At 35.2% G+C, this 19,072-nt stretch overlaps 1 protein-coding gene across 2 annotated transcripts in view; it reads left to right on the top strand.

Annotated features, from left to right (window-relative positions):
* The window catches only part of EPHA6 (EPH receptor A6), an 876,957-nt gene that overhangs the window by 762,613 nt on the left and 95,272 nt on the right, over positions 1 to 19,072 (top strand). For both annotated transcript variants that reach the window (XM_059392124.1, XM_059392125.1), the window contains one exon: positions 10,358 to 10,567. In XM_059392124.1, the coding sequence (XP_059248107.1) occupies positions 10,358 to 10,567 (210 nt within the window). The remainder of the gene's footprint in view (positions 1 to 10,357; positions 10,568 to 19,072) is intronic.

The raw sequence follows: 19,072 nt of genomic DNA, 5'->3' as shown, positions 1-19,072 counted from the left end.
CTGTAAGAAAACTACATGAGATATCACTTCACACCTGTAAGAATGTAAAATCAACAACACAAGAAACAACAGGTGTTGGCAAGAGCATAGAGAAAGGGGAACTCTCTTGCACTGTTGGTTGGAATGCAAACTGGTGCAGCTACTCTGGAAAACAGTGTGACAGTGACAGTTCCTCAGAAAGTTAAAATAGAACTATCCTACAATCCAGCAATCATGCCACTAAGTATTTACCCCCAAAATACAATAAACTGAGGATTTTGGAAGGGAGTGTATGGGGGTTGGGTGAGCCTGGTGGTGAGTATTAAGGAGGGCACATATTGCATGGAGCACTGGGTGAGGTGCATAAACAATGAATTTTGGAACACATATACAAAAATTTTAATTTAATTTAATTTAAAAAATACTAATTCAAAGGCATACATGCACCCCAATTTTTAAAGCTGCGCTATCTACAATAGCCAAATTATGAAAGTAACCCATTGTGTCCACTGACTGATGCATGGATAAAGAACATGTGCTATGTGACAAGAATGCCCACTCTCACCACTCTTGTTCAACATACTATTAGAAGTCCTAGAAACAAACAAACAAAAAAAGTCCTAGAAACAGCAATCAGACAACAAAGAGAAATAAAAGGTACCCAAATTGGCAATGAAGAAGTCAAACTCTCGCTCTTCACAGATGACATGATACTTTATATGGAAAATCCAAAAGACTCCACCCCCAAACTACTAGAACTCATACAGCAATTCAGTAATGTGACAGGATACAAAGTCAATGTACAGATATCAGTTGCTTTCTTATACACTAATGAAAAAACACAGAAAGGGAAATTAGAGAATTGATTCCATTTACTAAAGCACCAAGAACCATAAGATACCAGGGAATAAACCTAACCAAGAGGTAAAAGATCTGTACTCGAGGAACTACATAACACTCATGAAAGAAAATCGAAGAAGACACAAAAAGATGAAAAGCCATTCCATGCTCATGGATCAGAAGATTAAAGATTGTTAAAAAGTCTATACTGCCTAGAGCAATCTATACTTTTAATGCCATTCCGATCAAAATTCCACCGGTATTTTTCAAAAAGGTGGAGCAAAAAATCCTAAAATTTGTATGGAATCAGAAGAGACCCCAAATTGCTAAGGAAATGTTGAAAAAGAAAAACAAAACTGGGGCATCACGTTGACTGATTTCAAGCTTTACTACAAAGCTGTGATCACCAAGACAGTATGGTACTGGCATAAAAACAGGCACATAGACTAGTGGAATAGAGTAGAGAGCCCAGATATGGACCCTCAACTCTAAAAGTCAAATAATCTTCGACAAAGCAGGAAAAAATACACAGTGGAGAAAAGGCAGTCTCTTCACTAAATGGTGCTGGGAAAAATGGACAGCTATATGTAGAAGAATGAAACTCGACCATTCTCTTACACCATACACAAAGATAAACTCGAAATGGATAAAAGACCTCATTGTGAGGCAGGAATCCATCAGAATCATAACAGGCAATAACCTCTTCGATGTCGGCCACAGCAACTTCTTCCAAGATTTGTCTCCAAAGGCAATGGAAACAAAAGCGAAAATGAATTTTTGGAATTTCACCAAGATCTAAAGCTTCTACACAGCAAAGGAAACAGTCAACAAAACAAAGAGACAACCTACGGAATGGGAGAAGATATTTGCAAATGACAGTACAGACAAAAGGCTGATATCCAGGATCTATAAAGAACTTCTCAAACTCAACACACCCAAAACAGATAATCATGTCAAAAAATGGGCAGAAGGGGCACCTGGGTGGCTCAGTGGGTTAAGCCTCTGCCTTCGGCTCAGTTCATGATCTCAGGGTCCTGGGATCGAGCCCCACATCGTGCTCTCTGCTCAACAGGGAGCCTGCTTCCTCCTCTCTCTCTGCCTGCCTCTCTGACTACTTGTGATCTCTCTGTCAAATAAATAAATAAAATCTTTAAAAAAAAAAAAAAAAAAATTTTAAAAAAATAAATAAAATGGGCAAAAGACATGAACAGAGACTTCTCCAATGAAGACATACAAATGGCCAACAGACACATGAAAAATTGTTCATCATCACTAGCCATCAGGGAGATTCAAATCAAAACCACATTGAGATACCACCTTACATCAGTTAGAATGGCCAAAATTAACAAGACAGTAAACAACGTGTGTTGGAGAGGATGTGGAGAAACGGGAACCCTATTACATTGTTGGTGGGAATGCAAGTTTGTGCAGTCACATGGGAAACAGTGTGGAGATTCCTTAAGAAATTAAAAATAGAGCTTCCTTATGACCCTGCAATTGCACTACTGGGTATTTAACCCAAAGATATAGATGTAGTGAAAAGAAGGGCCATCTGTACCCAATGTTCATAGCAGCAATCACCAAACTGTGGAGAGAACCAAGATGCCCTCCAATGGACAAATGGATAAGGAAGATGTGGTCCATATACACTATGGAGTATTATGCCTCCATCAGAAAGGATGAATACCCAAATTTTGTATCAACATGGATGGGACTGGAAGAGATTATGTTGAGTGAAATAAGTCAAGCAGAAAGAGTCAATTATCATATAGTTTCACTTATTTGTGAAGCATAAGGAATAATACGGAGGACACGTGGAGATGGAGAGGAGAAGGGAGTTGAGGGAAATTAGAGGGGGATATGAACCATGAGAGACTATGAACTCTGAAAAACAATCTGAGGGTTTTGAAGGGGCAGAGGGTAGGAAGTTGGGTGAGCCTGGTGGTGGGTATTATGGAGGGCACATATTGCATGGAGCACTGGGTGCTAGAGGGTTGCTAGAGCATTTGGTCAAGAAAAAGAAATAAAAGGCATCTAAATAAGAAAAGAAGTAAAACTGTCTCTATTTGCACATAACCTCTTATATATAGAAAACTCTAAAGATTCCACCAAAAACCAGTTAGAAATAAATAAATTCAGTAAAGTTTCAGGATACAAAATTAATATACAAAAAATCAGTTGCATTTCTATACACTAACAACATACTGTCGGAGAAATTAAGGAAACAATCCCATTTACAATTTTATTGAAGAAGAATAAAACATTTAGGAATAAATTTACCCAAAGAGGTGAAAGATCTGTACACTGAAAACTACAAAACACTGATAAAAGAAATGGAAAATAATACAAATAATGGAAAATTATTCTTTATTCATGGATTAGAAGAAGTAATATCATTAAAATGTTCATGCTACCCAAAACAATCTACAGATTCAGTGCAATCTCTATCAAAATTCCAATAGCACTTTTTACAAAATTAGAACAAATAATCCTAAAATTTGTATGGAACCATAAAAGACCCCAAATAGCCAAAGTAATCATGAAAAAATGAACAACACTGGAAGCATATCATTTCCTAATTTCAAACTCTATTACAAAGCTATAGCACTCAAAACAGTACACTAATGGCATAAAAACAGACACATAGATCAATGGAATAGAATTGAGAACACAGAAATAAACCAATGAGTGTATGGTCATTTAACTTTTGACAAAAAGAGCCAAGAATATACAATGGGAAATGATAGTCTCTTCAACAGATGGTGCTAGGAAAAGTGGACAGCCACATTCAAAAGAATGAAACTGAACCCCTATCTTATACCATACACAAAAATTAACTCAAAATGGATTAAAGCCTTGAACCTAAGACCTGAAACCATAAAATTCCTAGAAGAAAACAGAGGGTAAATTCCTTGGCTTTGGTCTTGGCAGTGGTTTTTTGAATTGACACCAAAAACAAAGACAACAAAAGTAAAAATAAACAAATGGGACTACAGCAAACTTAATAGCTCCTGCGCAACAAAGGAAACCATCAACAAAACAAAAAGGTAATCTATGGAATGGGAGAAAGCATTTGTCAATCATGTATTCCTATAAAGGGTTAATATCCAAATTTTACAAGGAACTCCTGCAACTCAATAATTATATAAAAAAAAAAATTTAAATGGGCCAAAGGCCTGAATAGACATTTTTCCAAAGAAAACATACAAATGATTCAACCGGTAGAAGAAAAGATGGTTAACATCACTAATCATCAAGGAACTGCAAATCAAAACTACAATGAGATATTACCTCACACCTGTGAGGATGGCTATTAACAAGAAGACAAAAATAAAAATACTGACAAGGATGTGAAGAAAGAGGAATTCTTTTACATTGTTGGCAAGAATATAAATTGGTATAGCAAATATGAAAAACAGTACAGAGGGTCCTCAAGTAATTAGAAATAGAACTATCATATGATACACCAATCTCACTTTTGGTATATATCCAGAGGAAATTAAACCATTATCTCAAAGAGATATCTGTACTCCCAAGTTCATTGCAGCTTTATTCATAACAAGAAAGATACAGAAATAACCTAAGTGTCTGTTAATGGTTAAGTAAGTTAAGAAAATCTGGAAAATATATAATGGAATATTAATCAGTCTTTAAATAAAAGGAAATCCTGCTCTTTACCACAACATGGATAAACCTAGAGGACATTACGCTAAACAAAACAAGTCAGACATATGGACATTGGGAAAGATCTGTGCTATGGTGAGTGCTGTGAAGTGTGTAAACCTGGTGATTCACAGACCTGTACCCTTGGGGCTAGTAGTATATTATAAGTTAATAAGAAATTTAAAAAGAAAAATAAGTTAGACAGAGAAAGACAGATATTGCATGGTACACTTATATGTGGAAGCCAAAAAAAAAAAAAAAAAAAGTGAACTCCGAAACAGAGAGTACAAAAGTGGTTGCCAAGGGTGGGGTGAAGTAGGAGAGATAGAGGGGTTTGTAAAAGAATGCAAACATTCTGTTATAAGATGAATAAGTGGTGACTATCATTAATAACTGCATTGTAGAATTGATATTTGCTAAAGGAGTAGAACTTAAATGTTCTTATCTAAAAAGGGGGAAGGGGAATATGTGTAACAAAATATATATATTGCATGATAGCCAAAAAGTGGAAGTAACTCTAATGTTTATCAGCTGATAGATGTATAAATAAAATGTATAAATATATATAAATAAATAAAATGTACAATATGATGTATAAATAAAATAAAATTTTAAATAAAATAAAATGAATAATATACCAGCAAAAATAATATAAAATCCTGATGAACCTTGAAACATTATATTAAGTGAAAGAATACAGTCACTAAAGAACATATACTTTATGGTTACATTTAAATGAAATAACCAAAATAGACAAAGCTATAGAAAGTTAATTAGTAGTTGCCTAGGGCTGGTAGAGGAAGTTGCAGGAATGGGGAATGACTGCCAGTGAGTATATAGTTTCTTTAGGGAATCATGAAAAAATTTTAATGGTGATTATGGTGATGGTTATACCTACTCTGTGAATACACTAAAAATGATAAATTAGTATAGTTTAAAAGTATAAATTGTATGATATGTGACTCATACCTTAATAATCCTGTTAAAAAAATAACTTGTAACAAAATATTAGCAAATTCAAGCCAACATTATATAAAAAGAATTACACCCTACAACCAAGTGAGATTTACCCTGGTATGCAAGAACAGTTCAACTTTCAAAAGTGTATCAATGTCATCTATAATATCAAACGACTAAAAAAGAAAAATCACATGATCATATAAATAGATGAAGAGAAAGATATTTGACAAAACTGAATGCTGATTTATGATAAAAACTTTCAGTAAAACTAGAAATAGAAGGGAAGTTCTTAAACTTGATAAAGACTATCTATAAACCCTGCAGCTATTATATTTAATGGCAAGAAACTTAAAGGTGTTTCACCAAGATCAGGAACAAGGCAAAGACGTCATTCTCACTACTCCTTTTCACTATCATACTGGGAAAATACACAGATTAGGAAGGAAAAAATAAAACTGTCCTTGTTCACAGATAACATGGCATCCATGTTGAAAACCTGAAAGAATTGACCAAAACAATTAGACTAATAAGCAATTATAGCAAGGTTGCAGAATACAAAGTTAATACACAATGTATAAAAGTCAACAGCTTTCCCACATATCAGCAATGATCAAGTGGAATTTGAAATTAAAAACACAATACCATTTATATGAGCACCCCCCAAAAATGAAATACTCAGGTATAAATCTAACAAAATATGTACAAGATCCATATGAGGAAAACTAAACTCTAATAAACAAAAGCAGGGAACTAAATTAAAGGAGATATCTTCCATGTTCATAAGGACATGCAATATTACTAAAATGTATTAAAATGTCAGTTCATTCCAACTTGATATATATTTTCCATGAAATCCCAATCAAAATTCCAGTAAAATATTTTGTGAGTATCAACAAACTGATTCTAAAGCTTATATGTAGAAGCAAAGGACCTATAATGATGAACACGGTAGTGAAAAAGGACAGAGTTGGAGGACCGATACTACCCGACTTCGACTTCAAGACATAAACAGGAATCAAGACAGTATGATGTGGGTGGAAGAATGAACAGGTCAATGGAACAGAATAGAAAGTCTGTAATAAACATGGTCAACTAGTCTTTGACAAAAGAGCAAAGGCAATACCATGGAGCAAAAATTGTCTTTTCAGAAAATGGTGCTGGGACAACTGGACATCCACAAGCAAAAATTAAAAACAAACAAAAAACTAGGCAGAGAACATTACTCCCCCTACAAAAATTAAGTCAAAATGGATTATAGGCCTAAATGTAAAACACAAAATTATAAAATTCCTAGAAGGTAACATAGGGGGAAATGCTAGATGACATTAGATATGGCAAAGATTTTTTTGGTACAACTACAAAGGTACAATCCAAGAAAAAAAAGAAAACCAATAAGCTGGACTTAATTAAAATTTAAAACTTCTGCTCTGCAAAGGATAATGTTGAAAAAGTGAGAAGACAAGCCACAGACTGGGAGAAAATGTTTGCAAAAGACACATCTAATAAAGGACTTAACCTAAAATATACAAAGAACTCTTAAAATTCAACAGTAAGAAAACAAGCATCTTTAAAAAAAAAAAAAAATGGGTAAAAGACCTTACCAGGCACTCCACAAAAGATATACAGATGACAAATAAGCACATGAAAAGGTGCCCCATACTGTATGTCATCAGGAAAATGCAAATTGAAGTAATGAGATACCACCTATTAGAATGGCCAAAATTGGTAACACTGAGGACACTAAATGGTAGTGTTGATGTCAAGCAATAGGATTTCTCTTTCATTGCTGTTGTTTGTTGTAGGAAGGCAAAAGGGTACAGCCACTTTGGAAGATAGTTTGGGATTTCTCACAAAACTAAACATACTATTACACATAAAAGCCTGCAGCTATAAACATGCTATAAACATTATAATTATTTATTTTTAATTGCCAAATATTGGAAACAACCAAGATGTCCTTCAGTGGGTGAATGGATAAATAAAACTGTTGTGCATGCAGATAAAGGGATTTTATTTAGTACTAAAAAGAATGGAGGCATCAAGCCATGGAAAAGACATAGAGGAATCTTTAATGTATTTTATGAAAGGAAAGAAATCAATCTGCAAAGGCTACCTACTGTGTGTCTCCACCATATAACATTCTGGAAAAGGCAAAACTATGAAAAAAGTAAAAAGATCAGTGATAGCCAAGGTTTGGTCAGGGCGGATGAGTAGATGAAGCACAGAGGATTTTTAAGACAGTGAAAATACTCGTCATGGTACTAACATGGGTTTATGTCATTATAAATTTGTCCAAACCCATAGCATGTAAAATACCAAGAATATCATTCCCTGGTGAGGGGATGATAATGGGGGAGGCTATGCCTGTGTGGGGGCAGAGGGTATACTTTTCTCTTACTTTTGCTATAAACCTAAAAATGCTCTAAAAAAAAGTAGTCTCTTACCTGGTGATTCACAGAACTGTACCCGTGGGGATAAAAATATATGTTTATAAAAAATAAAAAATTATATTAAAAAAAAAAAAGTAGTCTCTTAAAACAAAGGAAACAAGGGCACCTGGGTGGCTCAGTGGGTTAACGCCTCTGCCTTCGGCTTGGGTCATGATCCCAGGGTCCTGGGATCGAGCCCCACATCGGGCTCTCTGCTCAGCAGGGACCCTGCTTCCCCTTCTCTCTGTCTCTCTACCTGCTTGTGATCTCTCTCTCTCTCTCTCTCTGTCAAATAAATAAATAAAATATTAAAAAAAAAAAAAGGAAAGGAAGAACTTGGTGCTTTTTGTCACTCTCAGAATAGACAGGAAATTAAATTTCAACCTGGAATTAAATAATAATTTTCTTTTATGACGTAGGAGTTTATGTTACTCGACTGATTTTTCAGGAACGTGGGAGGACAATTCTCTGATTCGTATCAGGGCACCTGAGTGGCTCAGTGGGTTGGGCCTCTGCCTTCAGCTCAGGTTGTGATCTCAGGGTCCTGGGATCAAGGCCTGCATTGAGCTCTCTGCTAGGCGGGGAGCCTGTTTGGCCCTCTCTCTCTCTCTTTCTGCCTCTCTGCCTACTTGTGATCCCTCTCTCTGGCAAATAAATAAATAATCTTTAAAAAAAATTACATGAGCTACATGTAATTGTAATATAAGGTTTTATTAAATAATAACTATTATTAAAATAAGTCAGGGGATGTGCTGTGTGTTTTCTATGTGATACTCACTGCACCTCTGAGTTAGATTATTCTATTCTCATTGTACAGATAAGAAAATTGAGGCATTCCTTAGTTTTCAGATGGTCCATTAACATTTCCTACCACGCAGAAATTCTGCATTGATGAGAACTGTGATACCAGGCAACTCTATTTCTAATAGGTAAAAGAGCCACCTCTTTAAATTTAGTGTAATCCTTTCTAGGCCAAAAGAATTTATGCTTTGAATTCTACTCAAAGGCTTTGAGAGTCCTAATAGAGGAGAGGTAGGTAGGGTACATGATAGAAGAGGCAGATTTCATCTCATAGCTCACTGTCTAGGAAGATGGATTGGAAACATAAAGAGCTAATAACACCAAAGATTTCCTTTGCTAGGTTATCTTTTATACATTAATTATACAGAAGAGCCTGCTTAAATGGATACTTTTGCTATAGAATGTTTCTTTTAAAAGAGGGTTCTTTTACTTACTCTGCACTTTGGTTGAGAGATATTATCAGAGAGCTATCAGGGAGATAAGTTGATATAAAGACAAAGTTTATTTCATTTGTAGTATAAGCTTATTCATTTAACTGACCAGTGAATCATCTTTGTATAGAATGTTGTGTCACTGTGATGCAGTCAGATCACCCGTGTATTTAACCCACACTATAGTTTTAAATCATATATCCAGGAAGACTGCTATAACTTTGTAAATTTGAAGACAACTCTTATTTATTCATCTACCACACTGTATAAGGTAATATAGCCCCATAGTCGTTTGTTAGATATTCATTTTTATAGCATTCATAAATAAATGTTACCTAGTGTATAAAACCAACCTGAGAATCTTTCACGTTTCTCCATAACTCCTTTGAGGACAACTGTCCCCAAATAACTATGTAAAACAATATTCTTTATTTTTCAAACTAAATATATTTTTATTTAATTTTTCTCTAATTTTGGGGTAGTGTGTGTCTGGTCTTATTGGTGTACACGTCTTACATGGATGACAACTGAATTTTTTCCTTTCAAAAATGTTATTTTTAAGTCAAGATGGGAAGAATAAGCAATCAAGGGATTGAATGCTGCGTACCAGTGCTATGCCTTGTTATTCATATGACTTCATTTACTCTTCCCAACAGGGAGCTAAAATAGTCCTGTTTTCAGTCAGTTGCCAGCAACTTTCTTTTTATTCACTCTCTATATAATAAAAGAATGGGAAAATCTAGTTATTTTCTATTTGCATATATTTTTTCTCTCTTTCCTATAGATTCCCTAAACTTATTTCTTATTTATGCAAACAAGTCCTCTTTTTTCCTAAGCAATCATTTTTCTCATTTCAAATTATTATGAAGTTTTTATCCAGTCTTAGGTTCTGCTGTCCTGCCCACCTGTACATAGGTCACAATTATGGAAAGTTAATTCTCTTCTTTTGGTAGTCATTGCTGCTACGTAATTAGACTTAGGTCCCTCTTATTACTTAGAGTTTTTGAAATCAGTTAATTTGGTTGGTTCTCTTCTATCCTTTGTTTTCCTTCATCACTTCCAGCGAGGTTTTCCTTTCCTTTAAATGTCAAACAAATTCTTATATTTCATGCTCAGCAGATTTGATGCTTGTATTCATTGGATCCAGTAAAATAAATTCAAAGGTTTTCCTTAAGGTTACACACACATGCATGCCTGCACTCACATATGCTACATTAAAATAAATCAATGTAAACTATTGTGATTCTCTTTCAGAAACATGATGGCCATTTCACAGTCATCCAGTTGGTTGGTATGCTCCGAGGCATTGCATCAGGAATGAAGTATCTTTCTGATATGGGTTACGTTCATCGTGATCTAGCAGCTAGGAATATATTGGTCAACAGCAACTTAGTATGCAAAGTTTCTGATTTTGGTCTTTCCCGGGTGCTAGAAGATGATCCCGAAGCTGCATATACAACAACTGTAAGTTTACATGTCCTTTTCCAATATAAGTGGCTTACCTGTATTGTTTTTAATATTATAAGAATAATTGTGTTTTTGGTTTCCTAATTTTCTGCTCACACCTGTCATTTTCCAAATTTAACATCATCAGTTTTTTTTTTTTTAAGATTTTATTTATTTGACAGAGAGAGACACAGAGAGAGAGGGAACACAAGCAGTGGGAGTGGGAGAGGGAGAGGCATCCAGCCAAGCAGGGAGCCTAATGTGGGCCTCAATCCCAGGGTCCTGGGATCATGACCTGAGCCAAAAGCAGATGCTTAACGACTAAGCCACCGAGGCACCCAAACATTATCATTCAACTAAGAAGTATTTGCTTTATCTGAGTGCCTGGCCAAACAACAACAACAACAACAACAAAGCTTTCTTATATTTGACTGTTTTCTTTCTTCCATAGTACTGGGACTTTAATATCATGCTTGAGGTCCAAGTTTTGATTGCCCTCACAACAAATCTGCCTTTGCTTGAGGTATTCTTGGTGCTTAATAATTATCTCCTTTAAATGGAGTTCTGTATAGGCCAATGGTGAATCAATTAAGTCCGTGCTAGTGAACAACCAATGGTTATGAAATGACTTTTTTTTCCTCACAGCAAATGTTATGGAATGACCTGATTATACTTACAAATGAACAAGATAAGTTTTTCTGGAAATATATAAATACACTCTAAACTTTTTTCTGAATGATACTTGGGGAGAATATGAGCAGGAATAAAAGACTAAAACTTTAGAAGCAAACTATCATCCGTAGAATATATGATCTAACCTTAACTCATGAATAGTTTAAGCATTTCTGAATGCCCCCAAACCAGTTCATTCCACTGAGCTTTTTGGTTATTGTTCCAAGGATTTCAATCTCTGAGTCTTTCTTCAGCTATCTGAAAACAAGTAATTTGTAAAACCATACACTATTCTATTATTGTTCAAACAAAACCTTCACCATTGACTCATTTGACAGTCACCTTCAATGAAAAGTCAGTCAATAAAATTATTCAAGATGTTTTTATCCTCTCCTCTTTCTCTAACCTTACACATTATTATAGAAGAGGCAAATCCATTATTTAGTTCCCTTTTATTTCATTTTCTGTTAGATTGTTTTGAAACTTCACTGTATTCAATTACTCCAGAAGAGATGCAAGTTTAATACTGTGAGTGAAACATATTTTGCCCTGTCTATATTTGTACTATAGAAATGCTCTATATTACTTTATTGTTGATATTTCCACTAATGTCTCCATCAAAGAAATATAGTGCTAAGGAAAATAAATTAATCTCTGAGAGCCTGACATATAAGGTAGCAGTATCTATTGATCTTTTAATTTGACCAAACACCTTCATAAAAGTAAAAGTCTATCATGTCTGAAAATAAATTGTTCATCTCAGGAAAAGCAGTATTTCCAGTTCCATTTTCTAATTGGAAAATGTCATAATTTTTTTCATTTTTTGAGACTTTCTTTTCTTTTTGTTTTTTATAAATGTGTAACTTAAAGCAACTTTTCAAGTTACAGAACAATGTAGATAAGATTTTTCTATTATGCATATTATTTCCAACATTGGAGAATAGTGTTTAAAATTATTATAAAAATTTGTGCAATATTTATAAAAATTCCAACAAATATCATCTACTTAAAGAACAAAATAATATAGAATAAAGCATAAAATAGGAAATAACTACGATATTCTTTGTATGCCTGTATGATGTATTTGAGATTCCTATTAAATAATATTTTAAATGCATTTTCAAATGGGAAGCTCATTAAATTTAAAGTACTAATAAAACTGTCAGGGTAACCCAAATTTTGAAGAATATATAGGTTTTATTGTATCAGATTTGAAATCCAGATTCCAGGCATGTTCTTCTATCTTATATGATTATAGAAACTGAAAGGCCTAGAACAGTGCTATGTTAATATAAATCTGACTACAGTATTAAAAATCAAGTCAGGTAACTAGAATATTAATGCCCCAAAAGTGCCTCTTGAAAGCTATAGATTATCTCTATTAAGAAATAAGTTTCTGAATTTAAGAGGCATCAGTTGAATGGTAAATAATGTAAGTATTATTTTAATTGTTTTTATTTTTTATTCTACTATCATTAATGTAGTGTTGTATTAGTTTCAGGCACATGATGTAGTGATTCAACAATTCTATACAGTACTCAGTGATCATCACAATAAGTGTACTCTTAATCCCCTTCACCTGTTTACCCATCCCCCCAACCACCTTCATCTGGTAACCACCAGTTTTCTCTCTATATTTAAAAGTCCATTTTTTTGTTTGATTCATTTTGTTTGTTTGTTTCGTTTCTTAAATTCCACATGTAAATGAAATCACATGGTACTTGTCTTTCTTAGACTGACCTATTTTCCTTCTAGATCCATCATGTTGTTGCAAATGGCAAGATTTCATTATTTTTTTTTTATGGCTGAGTAATATTCCATTGTGTGTTTATAGCACACCTTCTTTATTCCTTGATTTACCCTTGGACATCTGGGCTGCTTCTTGGTTATTTTAATTAAGCCTACAATAAATACAAGGGTACATGTATCTTTTCAAATAAGTGTTTTCACATTCTTTGGGTAAATACCTAGTAGGGGAATTACTGGATCATGTTTTATTTCTTTTTAAGTGGTTACACCACTTTGCATTCCCACCAACAGTGCACAAGGGTTCCTTTTTCTCTACATACTCGCCAACACCTGTTGTTACTTGTGTTTCTGATTTTAACCATTCTGAAAAGTATGAGATAATATCTTTTTGTGGCTTTCATTTGCATTTACCCAATGATGAGAAATGTTGAGCAACTTTTCATGTGTCTGCTGGCCATTTGTTTGTCTTCTTTGGAAAAATGTTTATATCCTCTGCTAATTTATGTTTTTTTGGTGTTGAGTCATATTAAGTACTTTATGGTTTGGAAATAAAACCCTTATCAGATATGTCATTTGCAAATATCTTCTCCCAATCAGTAGGTTGTCTTTTTGGTTTGTTGATTATTTCCTTTACTGTGCAAAAGATTTTTATTTCGATATTATTCTGATATTTTTTTAAAGTGTCATTATTATTTATTATTATTTTTTTAATAATTTTTTATTTTTTATAAACATATATTTTTATCCCCAGGGGTACAGGTCTGTGAATCACCAGGTTTACACACTTCACAGCACTCACCAAGGCACATACCCTCCCCAATGTCCATAATCACACCCCCTTCTCCCAAACCCCCTCCCCCCAGCAACTCTCAGTTTGTTTTGTGAGATTAAGAGTCACTTATGGTTTGTCTCCCTCCCAATCCCATCTTGTTTCATTTATTCTTCTCCTACCCACTTAAGCCCCCATGTTGCATCACCACCTCCTCTTATCAGGGGGATCATATGATAATTGTCTTTCTCTGCTTGACTTATTTCGCTAAGCATGATACGCTCTAGTTCCATCCATGTTGTCACAAATGGCAAGATTTCATTTCTTTTGATGGCTGCATAGTATTCCATTGTGTATATATACCACATCTTCTTGACCCATTCATCTGTTGATGGACATCTAGGTTCTTTCCATAGTTTGGCTATTGTGGACATTGCTGCTATAAACATTCGGGTGCACGTGCCCCTTTGGATCACTACGTTTGTATCTTTAGGGTAAATACCCAATAGTGCACTTGCTGGGTCATAGGGCAGTTCTATTTTCAACATTTTGAGGAACCTCCATGCTGTTTTCCAGAGTGGCTGCACCAGCTTGCATTCCCACCAACAGTGTAGGAGGGTTCCCCTTTCTCCGCATCCTCGCCAGCATCTGTCATTTCCTGACTTGTTGATTTTAGCCATTCTGACTGGTGTGAGGTGATATCTCATTGTGGTTTTGATTTGTATTTCCCTGATGCCGAGTGATATGGAGCACTTTTTCATGTGTCTGTTGGCCATCTGGATGTCTTCTTTGCAGAAATGTCTGTTCATGTCCTCTGCCCATTTCTTGATTGGATTATTTGTTCTTTGGGTGTTGAGTTTGCTAAGTTCTTTATAGATTCTGGACACTAGTCCTTTATCTGATATGTCATTTGCAAATATCTTCTCCCATTCTGTCAGTTGTCTTTTGATTTTGTTCACTGTTTCCTTTGCTGTGCAAAAGCTTTTGATCTTGATGAAATCCCAATAGTTCATTTTTGCCCTTGCTTCCTTTGCCTTTGGCATTGTTCCTAGGAAGATGTTGCTGTGGCAGAGGTCGAAGAGGTTGCTGCCTGTGTTCTCCTCAAGGATTTTGATTGATTCCTTTCACACATTGAGGTCCTTCATCCATTTTGAGTCTATTTTTGTGTGTGGTGTAAGGAAATGGTCCAATTTCATTTTTCTGCATGTGGCTGTCCAATTTTCCCAGCACCATTTATTGAAGAGGCTGTCTTTTTTCCATTGGACATTCTTTCCTGCTTTGTCGAAGATTAGTTGACTGTTGAGTTGAGGGTCTATTTCTGGGCTCTCTATTCTGTTCCATTGATCTATGTGTCTATTTTTGTGCCAGTGCCATGCTGTCTTGATGATGACAGCTTTGAAATAGAGCTTGAAGTCCGGAATTGTGATGCCACCAACGTTGACTTTCTTTTTCAATATCCCTTTGGCTATTCGAGGTCTTTTCTGGTTCCATATAAATTTTAGAATTATTTGTTCCATTTCTTTGAAAAAGATGGATAGTACTTTTTTTAAAATTTTTTATTTTTTATAAACATATATTTTTATCCCCAGGGGTACAGGTCTGTGAATCACCAGGTTTACACACTTCACAGCACTCACCAAAGCACATACCCTCCCCAATGTCCATAATCCCACCCCCTTCTCCCAAACCCCCTCCCCCCAGCAACCCTCAGTTTGTTTTGTGTGATTAAGAGTCACTTATGGTTTGTCTCCCTCCCAATCCCATCTTGTTTCACTTATTCTTCTCCTACCCACTTAAGCCCCCATGTTGCATCACCACTTCCTCATATCAGGGAGATCATATGATAGTTGTCTTTCTCTGCTTGACTTATTTCGCTAAGCATGATATGCTCTAGTTCCATGATGGATGGTACTTTGATAGGAATTGCATTAAATGTGTAGATTGCTTTAGGTAGCATAGACATTTTCACAATATTTATTCTTCCAATCCAGGAGCATGGAACATTTTTCCATTTCTTTGTGTCTTCCTCAATTTCTTTCATGAGTACTTTAGTTTTCTGAGTATAGATTCTGTGCCTCTTTGGTTAGGTTTATTCCTAGGTATCTTATGTGGTAAATGGGATTGACTCCTTAATTTCTCTTTCTTCTGTCTTGCTGTTGGTGTAGAGAAATGCAACTGATTTCTGTGCATTGATTTTATATCCTGACACTTTACTGAATTCCTGTATAAGTTCTAGCAGTTTTGGAGTGGAGTCTTTTGGGTTTTCCACATCTAGTATCATATCATCTGCGAAGAGTGATAATTTGACTTCTTTTCTGATTTGGATGCCTTTAATTTCCTTTTGTTGTCTGATTGCTGAGGCTAGGACCTCTAGTACTATGTTGAATAGCAGTGGTGATAATGGACATCCCTGCCGTGTTCCTGACCTTAGCGGAAAAGCTTTCAGTTTTTCTCCATTGAGAATGATATTTGCGGTGGGTTTTTCATAGATGGCTTTGATGATATTGAGGTATGTCCCCTCTATCCCTACACTTTGAAGAGTTTGGATCAGGAAGGGATGCTGTACTTTGCCAAATGCTTTTTCAGCATCTATTGAGAGTATCATATGGTTCTTGTTCTTTCTTTTATTGATGTGTTGTATCACATTGACTGATTTGTGGATGTTGAACCAACCTTGCAGCCCTGGAATAAATCCCACTTGGTCGTGGTGAACAATCCTTTTAATGTACTGTTGAATCCTATTGGCTAGTATTTTGTTGAGTATTTTCTCATCTGTGTTCATCAAGGATATTGGTCTATAGCTCTCTTTTTTGATGGGATCCTTGTCTGGTTTGGGGACCAAGGTGATGCTGGCCTCATAAAATGATTTTGGAAGTTTTCCTTCCATTTCTATTTTTTGGAACAGTTTCAGGAGAATAGGAATTAGTTCTTCTTTAAATGTTTGGTAGAATTCCCCCGGGAAGCTGTCTGGCCCTGGGCTTTTGTTTGTTTGGAGATTTTTAATAACTGTTTCAATCTCCTTACTGGTTATGGGTCTGTTCAGGCTTTCTATTTCTTCCTGGTTCAGTTGTGGTAGTTTATATGTTTCTAGGAATGCATCCATTTCTTCCAGATTGTCAAATTTATTGGCGTAGAGTTGCTCATAGTATGTTCTTATAATAGTTTGTATTTCTTTGGTGTTAGTTGTGATCTCTCCTCTTTCATTCATGATTTTATTTATTTGGGCCCTTTCTCTTTTCTTTTTGATAAGTCGGGCCAGGGGTTTATCAATTTTATTAATTCTTTCAAAAAACCAGCTCCTAGTTTCGTTGATTTGTTCTATTGTTTTTTTGGTTTCTATTTCATTGATTTCTGCTCTGATCTTTATGATTTCTCTTCTCCTGCTGGTCTTAGGGTTTCTTTCTTGTTCTTTCTCCAGCTCCTTTAGGTGTAGGGTTAGGTTGTGTACCTGAGACCTTTCTTGTTTCTCGAGAAAGGCTTGTACCGCTATATATTTTCCTCTCAGGACTGCCTTTGTTGTGTCCCACAGTTTGTGAACCATTGTATTTTCATTATCATTTGTTTCCATTATTTTTTTCAATTCTTCTTTAATTTCCCTGTTGACCCATTCATTCTTTAGAAGGATGCTGTTTAGTCTCCATGTATTTGGGTTCTTTCCAAACTTCCTTTTGTGGTTGAGTTCTAGCTTAGAGCATTGTGGTCTGAAAATATGCAGGGAATGATCCCAATCTTTTGATACCGGTTGAATCCTGATTTAGGACCGAGGATGTGATCTATTCTGGAGAATGTTCAGTGTGCACTAGAGAAGAATGTGTATTCTGTTGCTTTGGGATGAAATGTTCTGAATATATCTGTGATGTCCATCTTGTCCAGTGTGTCGTTTAAGGCCTTTATTTCCTTGCTGATCTTTTGCTTGGATGATCTGTCCATTTCAGTGAGGGGAGTGTTAAAGTCCCCTACTATTATTGTATTATTGTTGATGTGTTTCTTTGATTTTGTTATTAATTGGTTTATATAGTTGGCTGCTCCCATGTTGGGGGCATAGATATTTAAAATTGTTAAATCTTCTTGTTGGACAGACCCTTTGAGTATGATATAGTGTCCTTCCTCATCTCTTATTATAGTCTTTGGCTTAAAATCTAATTGGTCCGATATAAGGATTGCCACTCCTGCTTTCTTCTGATGTCCATTAGCATGGTAAATTCTTTTCCACCCCCTCACTTTAAATCTGGAGGTGTCTTCGGGCTTAAAATGAGTTTGTTGGAGGCTTATTCTGATATTTTAATTTTGCTTTTGTTTACCTTGCCTTGGAAGCCATATCTAGAAAAATATTGCTATGACCAAAAGAATTATTACTTGTGTTCTCTTCTAGGATTTTTATGGTTTCAGGTCTCACATTTAAGTGTTTCATCCATTTTGAGTTTATTTTGTGTGAGGTATAAGAAGGTGGTCCATTTTCACTCTTTTGCATGTACCAGTCCAGTTTTCCCAATACCACTGTTGAAGAGACTGTAGTTAAGAACTTTTTAAAAAAATACATCAGAAATACCTGTTAAAAGGCTCCTAGGGTACAAATTATCATACTTGACTTTATAATGATTACGAACTTTTAATATTTGAAACAACACCACTCTCCCCTTCAAAGACCTTATGGTTTTATAGAATGGACTCGTGCTTTCTATCTATTCAGTGCATTAAATGTTGACATACAGGTCTGAAAAAGAAATATGGAAGTATCAAAAAGCAGAGGTCTGAAGAAGACTTTACAAAAAACTAAAATGTGATCCAAATATTAAAAAATTTCTTTAGACAGGTTGTTGGGGAATTCAGATCAAGGAAACAGAAAAAGGAAAAAGACATGGAAATTTGGGGAAGTGAATGGACATGTTGTTGGAAATGTGGAATGGGGAGAGAAGGAGTGAACAATCAAGGTTTCTAAGGAATAATTGCGAAGTGAGTGGCACATCAAGAAATTTGAAGGTTTTCCTATGGCAATTAAGAGACAGACATTGATTTACTTAAATGGGAGAATGACCAAACACATGCATGTCTTAGAAGCTATTATTGGCAACAGTGTGAAAGAGAAAAGTATTGAAGGATAGGAAGAATGGTTATAGGAAACCCGTTAAGGCATTATTGCTATAGATGAGAAAAGCCATATGACTTTAATTAGGGCAGTGGATTTTGGAATAAAGAGGAAGGTAGAGAACTAGAAAATGTATTATGACTATACAATTTATAAGACTCAGTAACTAATTAGATATGAATTATAAGAAGAATTTAAAGATGACACCAATATTTTTGGATTGAACAACTTGTTGAATGAGATGCCA

This window comes from Mustela nigripes, chromosome 2, assembly GCF_022355385.1.
Source record: "Mustela nigripes isolate SB6536 chromosome 2, MUSNIG.SB6536, whole genome shotgun sequence".
Taxonomy (NCBI): Eukaryota; Metazoa; Chordata; class Mammalia; order Carnivora; family Mustelidae; genus Mustela; species Mustela nigripes.
The sequence above is the reverse complement of the archived record's forward strand: the minus strand, read 5'-3'. Positions and strand labels throughout refer to the sequence as shown.